We start from the raw sequence: 13,736 nt of genomic DNA, 5'->3' as shown, positions 1-13,736 counted from the left end.
TGAAACATAGGGAACATGGAAATCTCGGTGCAAGGTAGAGTTAGAGACATAGTAAGGAGCATTAGCGATTCGACGCAGTGTTTTTGACTGGAAGGATTGGATTTTATAGATATCGGAAGCTTTGGCTGAGTCCCAAAGTTCCATTCCATAAGTCCAGACAGGTTTTAGTATCACTTTGCGGATAAGTCGTTTATTGTTTAGTGAAAGTTTTGATCGTTTGTCAAGAAATTTAACCCTTTCGCGACGAGTTTTTTTTTTTTACAACAGAACAATTTTGGTAGCATAAACTATGAGTAGGGCACACTAGAATGCTAAAACTATGTTATATTTTTAGGAAAATTTTAAACACTGATTTAAGATCGGGACGTTACATGTCCCATCAGTCCTGACCACTGGGGCATATGTGTCCCAATGAGTAATGAGTAATTTTGTAAAGAAAACCAATGATTTTCTAGTCACAAAACCAGTTTATTAGAGGTAATCTGCTTCGTGAGTAACTTATCTGGCCTTAGATTAATAAATGAATCAAAATTTAATCGAAAATAGGCGGTATTTTTTCCAAAACTAACCTATTTACGTTCGTTCAGTATGGAATGAGCTGCTACACTTCAAAAACGCGGGAATTGCATTATGTACGGTAGTGCCATCTATGTTTTGTCAATGAAAATACCTTTAAAAAATATTGGTAGGACTGGTGGTAAAGTCTTCCATTAGACAGAGAAGCGTTTCTGTCCCAAAAGAATTTTTTGAAATTTGCTTGGGACGTACGATATGTGTCCCGTTAGGCGCGAAAGGGCTAGAGAGAAGTTTGAATCGTCTGTTCAGTTTTTTCCGTTGAAGTCTAACAATATACTAAACTGAAAAAATATAAAAACGAAAATATAAAGTGGGTCAAGCGGTTACTTGACCTAGCAATATTCAGCCGTTTTTTGAGCAACTGATCAGAAATCATTACAGTATTTCGAATGAATGAATATTAATTGTCTTTAAAAATGAATGATAAATACGAGCAAAAACTTACAAGTTAAAATTGGTGAACTCATTTTTTATCATTAACTTAACAATTATTTGCTACAAATGGATAAAGAAATTAAATAAACTATTTAGATATACTCCTGATACTTAATAAGTGTTTACTGCGAACTCGTACCGCGGATACAAGGTAACACAGCCAGCTGTAGAGGGTCGCTTAACCCATCTCTTCTCTAAAACTGCTTCAAGAAGCATTTTTCTGGGAAATGTTTCAAATAGAATTTTATATTAGGAGAGGTGAGACGAACAGGCCACACTCGCCGGGAACGATTGGGATCTAATGTAACATTCTATGGTTAGCATTAGCTCAGAGCACATGCGCAAACCCAATGCTGCCTGAGAGATGCCTCCGCAAAGCTCAATGCCAAAATGTTTTACATAAAAACTAATAGATATACATGTGGACAATCTCATCAGAGTTTAACAGAAAATCATCGGAATCGAAAAAAATTCCAAACCATTGAAAAATTGATTCGCTGAAGGCGCTTTTCAGGTTGACTGATTTCGTTTCAAAGCTTACAAATAAGACTTTCCTTTACCAGAGATAGTAACGGGTTTTCTCGCGAAAAAGCAAGATTTTGAGAACGTGCAAAGATCAGTGTAGCCGTAAGTTCTGATCGTGAAGTAATTAATCTTGAAAAATTATTAGTAGTTCTCAAAATTATGACCTGAAAACTGTGACAAATCTTAGCTCCGTTGGAAAAGTAAATTCTAAAAAAAAAAAAAAGAGTGCAATCTATCAAACAAAATGAATTTCGAATTTGATCAAATAAAATGGGGCTTACAAGCGCATAAAAGTTATTAAGTAACTACTTTTGATCAAAATCGGGATGGGGGGACTGCAAAACTGGCAAAACTTACTATCCGAAAAAAGACGGCAACGAGATTTTAATGAAATTATTTTAAAGGTAGTTAAAATTCTTTAAAGTGCCAGAAACTAAGTGGATATGCATTTTATCACTTTATTATTGCCCTTAGAAATAGCCTACTCAACTCTAAGGGATCAGAAGAGGAACCTCAATGTTACCCACACTTAAAAGGAATCAGAGGAAGGATCTGAGTGCTGATTCTCTCACTCTTCGGGCTGATTTGGGTAAAGGCGTTTTCCGAATAAAAAAGAATATAAAACTAAAAGTTTTTTTAAGAAAAAAATTTGACGGTGAACATTAAAACTTAAAGACTGCTCTGGTTGCGTTACCGCCTTAGAATGGAAGAGATTCAGATATCACGGCTGAAACTTAAGGCATTCTGGATGGAAGTCACCAGGTGGACACTCGTTGTAGAGGAAGATCTACTCCTTTTAAGCATAAGTTAACAGAGAAAGAAGACAGGTGACAAAGAGTAGCTCTAAAATAGACTAGTAACGCCATGGAGTAAGTAAATATTACGAGAAATAATAAATACTACATGAAGAGCATATATTATTTATAGTTTAGGAAGTGAAAAGTAAATCTTAAAAACGCGAAAGTGAAGGATACTAAATTTAAAATTCTGAATATGATACAGGATATAACATGAAGCATTTAAATATAATTATTACAGTGTCGACCTTGTGAATACAGTATAAAAGTTAATAATAATTAAAATAGCATCTCAAATAGTTCAAGATTAAAGCAGAAGAATAATTTTATTACGATGCACCACATTATACTGCAAATATTACTGTTATTAGTCAATAACCTGTAATTACAATCCTAACTAATATACCAAAATGGGTATCTAATCATTATAAAGCGAGAATATTAAATTTGTAGAAGCACCCAAAAATTAAAAAGATACATCAGTAGGATAATGTTTCATCCCTAGGGAAATTATGGGAAAACCTTGCGCCAAGTGAAATAACAGGATGAAAATATTCTGATTTTACGTCACCTAATATTTTAAATTCTTCATTTCCGCGCCACAATATTTTTTATTTAAATGGAAAATATGTTACTCATGAAATGTTTCCAACTAAGCTGAAATCTAATTCTCTACAACAAACCTATTAATCAACTTCACTGAAGGATTATAGTCTGCAACCTGTCAGGGATAAGAAAAAAAAAGTCTGATTTAAGTTTGAAATTACAATATAGAGTTCGCAAAATGGTATTGGTGGGTTTGGGTTGCAGTTAACTACAAGATCATTTCACTTTTTTTACGCAGGTGGATTCTTGTCGTAGAAGATCTGATGAAGGGCTCACCTAGGTGATTTTTATTGGAATACGTTTAAGCATTTGGTACGTAGTACGTAGCAAGCACTTCCTTAGTTGTAGATTTCCTTTCAAGCTATTTGTTATTAGCATAATATTATTATAATTAATATTACTATTATTATTTTTATTATTACTATTATTATTATTATTTAATGCTTCACTAATGAAGGGAAGATTTTGTTTAAAAAAAAAAAGATTCGATTACGTTAGGATGTTGGAAATAATTTTGGGAGAGTCCTTAAGTGAGATATCTAATTTACATTTATTATTATTTATTATTCATTATATTATTTACTATTCATATCATTTATGTTCCTACGGAATATTGTATACTGTTTTATTTCTGAAACTGCAAATAACTTTACTTTTTACGATTTCCTTGACTCCCATTTATACAACACACTTTGTAGAAATAAACTTTCGCTTAAAAATGAATACTAGACCAGCGACATGCCGCAGACGTTAACAACAGACTGGACGTCCCCCTTCAACTCAGCCTACCACCAAAACCCTTTACACCTGCAGACGTAATGAACGAAATTCGCCGACTACCTAAAAAATCACCTGGCTACGATCTCATAACCTCAACCATCTTAAACGAACTTCCAAAAAAAGCCATACTATTCCTCACACTACTTTACAACTCTGTCCTCAGAACGACGCACTTTCCTACTCTGTGGAAATTCTCAATCATCAAAATGATACCAAAACCGACGAAACCCATCACTATAGTTACTTCCTACCGACCAATCTGCTTACTACCATTTCTTTCCAAAATCCTCGGAAAGCTACTTCTTAAAAGACTATCCTTTAGTGTCAGAACAAAATATGATTCCGGATCATCAATTCGGATTTCGGAGACATCACTCAACTTCTCACCAGGTGCTTTGCGTTGTAGACACTATTGCTACCTCCCTCGAGCGAAAGCAGTATTGCCCGAGTGTTTTCCTTGACGTCGCTCAGGCGTTCGACAGGGTGTGGCACGAGGGACTACTGTTTAAAGTGAGGGAGGTACTTCCTCATACTTACTACCTCATCCTCAAATCTTACCTAAAAGATCGATATTTCAGAGTCAACTGTGGAGCAGCAGACTCAGATATCCGTCTAGCTTGAGCTGGTGTTCCTCAGGGCAGTGTCCTAGGTCCTATTCTTTACTCCTTGTATACAGCAGACATACCTCAACATCCAAATACTATCCTCTCCACATTTGCTGACGATACTGCTATCTTATCTTCACATTCCGATCCTCTTATCGCTACACGAACTCTACAAACACACACCAACCACTTGCAGGACTGGCTTTCAAAACCAACGTTACGAAGTCTAAGTTTGTAGTATTTACTCTCAGACGGAAAATCCTACCTCCCATCATCTTGAACCAAACTCCTATACCAACTGTGGACAAAGTACGCTACCTTGGACTGCTCCTAGACAAACATGGAATCCCCATACTAGACAGAAAAGACCAGAAACTAACCAATGCTACAAACTTCTCGCCAGACTACTTGACAAACGTTCGAAACTTAACCTACATAACAAAAGACTCTTATATCTAATGTTACTGCGACCCATTTGGTCATACGGCATCGAAGTATGGGGATCGACTAAGCGTTCCAACTCACTACGCCTCCAGGCATTACAGTCAAAAATACTTTGAAAACTTCTTAACACTCCGTTCTATGTATCTAACCTCACTATCCATAATGACCTCAAAATCCCTTTCATTATAGGTTCTTGCTAACACTCGTTTCTTCAAATTTTATTCCTCTACAGCAGCTCATCCTAACCCTCTCATAGAACACCTATCTTCCTCCACATTACCAGGTAATCCTCTAAGGAGATTGAAGAGAAGATGGCCTCTCGTGATCTACTCTTATCTTAAGTACGTTACTGGAGTGACACCACTGGGTACCTTCTCCATTCATGATTTCCTTTTATTTCTTTTTTCTTTCAACATATTTGCTTGTTGCAACAACTTTTGCAGTGGTGCAATTGCAATAAAAGATTAAAAAAACAAAAAAAAAAAATGAATATATTAGCCGACAGGTTGAATTCGTCAGGCCACAAATTCTGTTTTTTTTTTTTTTTTTTTTTTTTTTTTTTGCGATAATCTGAGAAAAAGCATCTTTACCTTTACGTCTCCCTTGGTGTCACTTAAATCATACATCAGATTTTAACGCTGCGATTTTTAATTTCTGAAGTCTGCTGAGACACAAAGTATACGTAAGAAACTTAGTGAAGAAAAAGTGGAAAATTATTATTTTGTAGGTGATAGAAATTAAACTGAAAATAAACGACTTCGAAGTAGAAGCTGTGGAAGAAGAACTGTTAGATGAGAAACAGTAACAGAGTTGGTGTACAGAATTTAAAACAAAAACGGAAAACCAAGTCATCTTAGAAAAGATGAAAGATGAAAAATGAAGATAAAATGTGCACGCTTCACCGAAGACAAATACATAGGAAGGTTTGATTAATGCCCAACTCTCTGCTGAAAATATCTTATTCCTTTCTTCCTTGCTCTCATTCAGATGGATTTTACTAATCGTAAAAAGCTTATATCAAGACATCCAGTGGGTGAACAAGCTCTGAGTTTCACCCAGTATCATTTCAAAAGTTCACAAATAAAGCGGCAGAAAGAAAGGGCTCAGACAAACATAAAGTACAGACATTCTAATCTAAAATACTATAACCCTTTCTACGTCGCAATCCTCACTTTCTGCACTGACAAATTAACATTACTTTCCTACTTAAAGCAGCTAGCCAAAAAAAAAAAAGTTTTACAAATACAATACTGCACTTCTCAGTACATCTTTTCAAAAACTCTCTTGTCTCACTAACAACAACTTATCACGACAGCTGAAGCACAGTGTCGCCAAAACTTTTCGCCGGGACTTATCAGTATTGTATGCACCACGTCGAGGGTGCAACAAGTGGGACGTCTCCCACTCACGTACGAAGACACTTAAACCACACTTTTTACTCAAACCACATAACTAAATCAAGAAGACAGTAGCAATTAGGTAGCAGTAGTCACCTAACTGCAATCACAACAGAAGAGGTCTCAAATTCCACACCACAAGTCACATTAGCTAAAAATAAGAGCATCCGTGCATGCTTAAAAGTTTGGCACCTACAGAAAGGGTGCGAACCCAATAAAGAAAAGTTCCAAACATGAAGAACATAAAGTAAATGTGAAAAAGTAAGATAAACAAATACTTCATAGAATATATATATATATATATATATATATATAATATATATATATAATATATATATATATATAGAATATATATATATATATAATATATATATATATAATATATATATATATATAGAATATATATATATATATAATATATATATATAGAATATATATATATATAGAATATATATATATATATATATATATATAAGTTAATCAGAATAAACTTTGTGAATGTATTAAGACTGTAAGCCAAATCAAATGTGGCCTAAAATATCAATTTCAATTGTCTTGATCTAGAATCTGTGTTACTAACTTAGTGAAGGCGTATGTAAAGTGTTAGATGTGTTTGTATTGTTTGTGAGTGATGATGAGTTGAAGCTCGTCGACGCTATCCCTAAATATTGACCCATATAAACTATCTCTGCCACCTTGTTAGTGTCCTGTGTGTGTATATTTTTGGATTGTCGTAGCAATAATTCCTGTAAAAACAGAAATACTCATAGGAAGTTACGTGAAGAAACGGTTGGTCCACTAGACACATACATTTCAACTTATTGTTAGAACCAATAGTTAAGTTAGATTTGAAATGAGCATTATTTCAGCACATTTCCGCTAATAGTAATACACATAACAATTTATTGCTTAGTATTGTCATACTGAAAATGATGCGTGAGAAGGGTACAGTGTACTGATCTCGGATTTCGGGTTAATTCCCTTGGTGTAGTTAGCCATGAACTCTTGAAAAATTAAAGCGTTTTAATGTTATAGGTCGCAGACAAAATAATATCACTAACAGAAATTTAAAAAAATTAAACAATCACATTGTTTTGTTCGAATTTCTTTGATTTTCAGTAGCCTAGTTTATATACTCGTACACTCAACTCATCGAAGTCGCAACAATATGAAGACCAGCACGGGAAAACCAAAGTGCTTCGTTGGACTAGTAAACTAGTCTGGGACTTTAAAACTTACAAACTCTGCTTTTTGTACTTATATCCAATAAAAGGAAATAGAGTAGCTGCTTACTTTGTTGTACGAAAGATCTATCAGAAAGTCCACAAACTTTGCAACCTGACAAAAGGCTCTAAAGCTACTTATGTAAACAAATATTTGGCCTTGACGAGTCCACAAAACGTAAACATTATTCACACAATGCAAACACTCCTCCACAATTCTATTCTGGTAGTAATGCAGATAACTATTCGTACCCCTCGTCCAACGGAAATATTGACAGAGTCCATGAAAATTCTGGGGAAATCGCATACATTTGCCTTTCCGAGGAGTTCATTGAAATTGTTTTTGTTTCTTTTAATTGTTAAAACAGTTTTATTATTGTATTTATTCGCTAATATTCCAAGTAAAAGATGTCTGAAGTGAAAACCAACACGATTTTCACGGAAATTAGAATTTGTATTAAAAATATATGAGCTGTTATTTTGGAAAGTGGTAGAAGTCGAATTTTTAAAAAAATGAGTTAATGGTAATTTCAGTAAGATATGACACATTCTTTCTATATTTATTATCATACATTCAATGGAGTACGATTTTTTTTTTTAAAGTCAACAAAAGAATTTTGACTATAAAATGTTATCACAAAAATATTTTTTTTGAAAGTGGAATAAGTCCATTTTTAATAATTATAATTAAAACAACTTTCTTATTGAAATTATTTTTGATTATTGCTATTTCAGTGTACGCTGCTCGTTAGCAGATATTATGCTAACTGTAAAAGAAAAATAAGTTTAAAATATCTTTTTTTTTTGCTTTAAAGATCCTAACGAAGTAATTTATATTTTTAATATAACTGAAATAAAAAAAATTAATAAACTTGGTTATTCGTGTATTTAAATGTCTTCATTTTAATTATTACTTTTTACATATTTCCATTAAAGCCATTTCAGTAAAGCTAATGTCTATAAAAATATGGACTTATATTTACTCCTGTTTTTATTTCTTGTAATATGTTATTTTTGAAAGTGGTATAAGTCCATTTGGAGCTAAAAAAATCGTTTATTTTGTTAAGAATTGTAATAATTATTATTTCATAATAAAATTTAAAAGGTGTATAGTGTTAATAACATCACTTGAATAGATTAAGGTTTACGAATATTTTTAAATTAATTCAAATGCAAAACCTTAAATATCTCGATACATGGAAAAATGGACTTATACCGCTTTCAAAAATAACAGCTCATATATCTTCAATATATACTGTTAAAGGAAGCGCGCTTTAGAATTCTACCAAACCAATATTATATTAAAAAAAAGTTTTGAACTGAAATGTAGAAGTAGATATAGTAAGGTATGTCCTAGTTATCACAGAAATCTCGGAAAAGCCGAACTGTAAAGCCGTATTCTCACTTGACTGATATCCCTTTAAAACGAAATTTTATATATGTAGACTTTTCTCATAAATATTGCACGTTCGTTGGAACTGTATGATACATTGAAAGAGCACTAAGGAAGTGAGCCTAATTTAATCCCTTTCTAAGAACCCTGCTTGAATAAAATTTCCAGCAAAATAGTCTTAAATATAAATAATACATTTATTAATAGTATGAAATGTACATGTAAAAAGTTTAAGGAAAATAAATTCAAAATCTTTCGAAAAATTAGCAAAAGAAAAAGAAAAATCAGTAATTTTGTACTTTTGATCGAACAGGATAAGGGAAAACTAGCCCTCACCTTCCATTAATTTTAAGGAAATATTTTATACCTAAATAAACAACATCTGTATAACACAAGTTCAACTACACTCATCAGTTGGAGCCGTTTTCGAGATATTACAAAAAAACTCGGAAAAATTACATTAAGCATCACATACACTTCGGCTGTTTTATCTAAAAGCTTATTTGATTCCAAAGAGTAGCACCTAAACCAATTATTGTGTTAAACTAAACCAAACTGTGTTCGTTTACAAGGACCTTCCAAGCAGCACAATGTTTTCGTAAGGACATACCGAGCCAAGAAACCCTTCATGGAGAACCTTTAAAGGGCCAGAAAATACTATAAATATTATTCTCTCAACCTTATAAGTGAACAAGTAAATTTATCTTAATCGATTGATTTAAAAACAAAAAGTACACTTTCTTACACGTACACTCGCTTGACATCCTTCCTACTGTACACAACTTCAACCGAAGAAGAACACGTAACAACTATGTTGAATGGCAGAAAGTGTAACGTACAATGTTTATGACGATAGGGCAAGAACGAACAACTCCTTTTAGAAGTAGAATTCGGTTTCCCAATCGTCAAAACGAAACTAAAGGGTAAATAGATAGGGTACGAGAAACAAATTAATAGAGGAGAAAAATTATTGCAGTTATTTATTTATTTGTTTTAAGTGATGTTAGATTTTATTTTTAAATTCAATTGCCGTCAAATCTTTAAAACTGGGGTATTAAATTGCTGAGATTTCGTTGATAAATTTAAGGTTACACTTTACCTCTAAATCCTCTAGGTAACTCTTTCAGAATATCATATTACGAAAGTCTACTTCCGCTAAATAAATGCTCTTACATTCTCAATGTTTGATACAACTTTAAGAATATATAAAATGTCCTGAGAGAGCACTTCAAATTTCCTGATTCTCTCGATGGTAAATTAGACGTACATATATTTAATTTTCAGAAGAGGTCAAATGCAGTAAATGAGTAACTCTTACTTTAATTTAAGCTTGTCAGTTTGTAATGTAAATATTATAATAAAATATTGGTTTTTATCAATATTTTCAGTTAATTGTTTAGGTGCGTTAACATTTAAGGTCATAGGCTTCCGAAGCCTTTTTAGTACAATCGTACCCCGGACTTCCGTAAGGGAAAACACTTGCTTCACCAGATTGTCAAAAGATGCTCCTAGGAAGAGAAATAAGGGCAGGCATAGCTGGTTTGAACCCGGGCCTCTTCAAGAAGTCCAGTCTAAGAAGTCCAACAAACCACTAAGCTAATGGTTCTCTTATTACGCTGTTTCATTTATCGTAGATTTGCAACCATCTTTGTGACAGCTTTATTGTTATTATTATTATTATGACATCTATTTAGATGAGTCAACTATTGGTATGCTTTTATTCTTATATTTTTGTTATTTATTTATTTTATTTATTTTTTTTAAGAGTAAATGGGTAAAATGTTAAAACCGGCACAAACATGGCGTCTTGGTAACACTTTTAAATAATTCATACACTACTCTCAAGCATAAGAGATGTAAATATCTTCAAGGGACTCGCAAGTACACACTAACATGAGCAACGTATGCATGCATGTATGTTTCACTCACACACTCTCATTTATATGCACACTTGGGGATCCGTGTTTGTTTACATATACAGATGCCAAAAGGACAAAGTATAGCATGTTGGTTTACTACTCACCTGAAGGAACGTAATACTTTTCACAATATTTCCCCACATAGCCGGGTGCACAGTCGCACTGTATATCGTTGGCCCCAACATGCCTGCAAAATAACACAGAAATGTTGCATATTAGATTGCATACTTTCTCTGTCTCTATTTTGTAATTTTTTTGCATTTCTAAAACTGTATAAATGTTAAAAATAATAATATATATTATAAATGAACCAGTTCGTAGAAAAATATAAGTTATAAGTAAATAAAAAATTAAATGTAATAATTATTCCTTCAAAGAAAAAGTGACCTTGAGTTACAATAGGCCATAGTTATGACATTCATATAAAATTACTCAATTAATAAAAAAAATACTGTGACTTTTTTAAGTTATTATGTACTATAAAACAATAAAATTATATGGTGTTAAATTTTGCCAATTATATTAGTTTTGTTTTAGAGCTAAAACAATTCTAATAAACATAAAATTTGGATAACATCATTTCTCGGTCTCGTTCTTTTACAGAAACTTTTTGAACTTAACAGCTTAAGTTCATCCACAGTCTAAAATAAAAGAATTACACAAGATGCACTTTTTTTACCTCGTACAGTAATAAGTACTGTTTAATTATAAATGTACGAGATAGAAATGAAATATGACCAAAAAATGTAATTTAAAATATAAATAAACAGGATTTTCTATTACGTCATTTAAAATGAGTTATTCACTGATGGAATAAAATTCTTAATAACAAAAAATCGCAAATTTATTTGGATTACACTTGTTCAATCACACAGAAGATTGCTACAAAAATTGAACTGAGCTGTGACGTGGTACACACACATACACGCGTTTCCATGTGTACCGAAACAAGAAAAATAGCGTGAGTGAGAAAACGAAAGATTTAAGAAAAAAAAAAAAAATTAAGCAGATAACAATAAAACAAATATAATAAAGTTCTCAGCTGAAAAAATAAAAGTTAACATAAATGTTGTGTTAATTCAAAATGACGCTGCTTTGCCTTAAAATATTTCGTTCTCTACCAGATGTGGTGATGATGTTATTATACAGCGGAGTAGGATGGGCTAGCTAATGGTTAAGAGCGTCAGCAAGCGGAGGAAAGAAACTTATCTTGTATTAATGGACCAAAATTATTAATGAAGTTAGCCGCCCCAATCTTATCTATATGGTGTTTTAATGTCCCACCTAATTACATTAATGTTTGTCTAAACGATACATTTACTCACTTTCTTTTGGCTTACATATTATTGTCTTATATTCCTATAATATTCATGGATAACATAAAAATATTATCTGATGAGTGGGTTTCTATCCCTAAGGTACCACAACCAGAGAAGCTTAAGTAGTACTTATGCGTTCATGTAGCAACCATATTAAAAGAAATATTCATCAAATTTTAAATACCAATTTGACCAAGTGTGTTTAGAACAATTGAACCAATTATCTTTATTCGAAGGGGTCCAATCTACGATTCTGGTAACTTTTTCTTAATGATGCTGATTCTAATTATATGAATCAAATAGCATATATACATAAATGATTCTAATATTCTATACATGATGTATACATATGTATAGTCATTGGTGTTATATATGACTAGAAACGTACGTACTTTGTAACCAGCAGTTGAAATGTCACTAATGAGCATATTTTTATGCAATTAAGGTCTACAACTAATTAAATACCCCTAAAATAAATATGTATATGAACTCATTTGCCCTGGTGACCGCAAACCTAAGAAAACGCGAAGGCGCCGAGGAACGTACCTCAAACCGGTGACAAGGAAGCTGTAGGGAAACATAATTGTTAAAATAACATTTGCGGAATTAGGATATTAGTTACCTGAGCTAGGTAAGTAATAATGTTTAATAAGTCCACGTGTGGTTCGACTGATCCTAATGAAAAAAACTGATATCAGTCATTAATCTGTAAGGTATAGAGTAAATGATTTTATCAACAATTTTATTGTAGTAACGAGTGATGTTATTAGGACAACAGTAATAAGCTCATACTGCTAAGGCGGCAGAAGGGCGTAATTAAGAGATGATGCTGTGTAAGTGATCTTATGAGGAATGGAATGTTGTGTACTTAGGGTAGGACATCAGAAGACGGAGAAGCGTAGTCCTTTAATAACATAAAAGTAAAAATTCTTGGCCTTCAGACTTTAAAAAGAACACGTTACTATGAGTAAAAATAGTGTCAACTCACAGTATGACAACTATGATTACTTTATGGGGACACTAGTTGAAATTTTTGACTAAGATTTTTCTTTTTTAAATAATTATTTTGATATTTTTTTTTTAATTTAGTAGTACAAATGTTTTATCTTTGTACGTCAGTTTCCTTCCAGTCAGTCCTATTAAGATGTCTCCCTTCTTAGCTGGTGAAACCCATAATATGTGTTCCTCTTAGTGTAAAAAACTTAGAAGGGTCTGTTCAGGTAGTCTGTGGATGACGAATACAACCAGTTGTTGTTGGCAGAGTTGCTTATAAGCGTCATTTCCTACCAGCTGTGAAATGAACTTCCAAAATATGTATTGTTTGCTGATATATATATACATATTTATGCTATTTACAGCAGTAAAGATAATAAGTTTTGACCTGGCCCGTCATAAGTAGGGTCTGTTTTACAAGCATTAGTTGGGATTGTGCAATATGTTTTCAAAAGCATTTCCTTTAAAGCCTATTAGATTCGTTTCCACAGTTTATTCTACTATTTTTTCTTTAACAGCTGCTACTTTCCAACAAAAACATAAGCCTACTATACTAATCTTTTCCAAACGTTCCAGTCCATCCCACGCTTAGCTCTTCTTCTAGTTTGTCAATTCACTGTTTTTTGAGCATCCTCTTTTGCTTTTCCCAGAAAAGTACTCTCATTTTTTTTTTTTTTTTGGTCAGTCTGCTTTCTTAGGCTGGAAACATAGTGGAGCGGCGAGC

General features: G+C 32.9%; 1 protein-coding gene across 15 annotated transcripts in view; it reads right to left on the bottom strand.

Annotated features, from left to right (window-relative positions):
• LOC141453691 (uncharacterized) overlaps nucleotides 1-13,736 on the bottom strand; it is a 298,436-nt gene that overhangs the window by 139,965 nt on the left and 144,735 nt on the right. For all 15 annotated transcript variants that reach the window (XR_012458122.1, XR_012458121.1, XR_012458123.1 and 12 more), the window contains one exon: nucleotides 10,805-10,887. Coding sequence is in view for 9 of the 15 variants with exons in the window: in XM_074127202.1 (XP_073983303.1) it covers nucleotides 10,805-10,887 (83 nt within the window). In the remaining 6 variants the exon portion in view is untranslated. The remainder of the gene's footprint in view (nucleotides 1-10,804; nucleotides 10,888-13,736) is intronic.

The sequence above is a fragment of the Rhodnius prolixus genome, unplaced genomic scaffold, assembly GCF_049639745.1.
Source record: "Rhodnius prolixus isolate KJV_2025 unplaced genomic scaffold, Rpr scaffold_3, whole genome shotgun sequence".
In the NCBI taxonomy this organism is placed as follows: domain Eukaryota; kingdom Metazoa; phylum Arthropoda; class Insecta; order Hemiptera; family Reduviidae; genus Rhodnius; species Rhodnius prolixus.
Note: the sequence above shows the minus strand (reverse complement) of the source record. Positions and strands in the feature narration are given on the sequence as shown.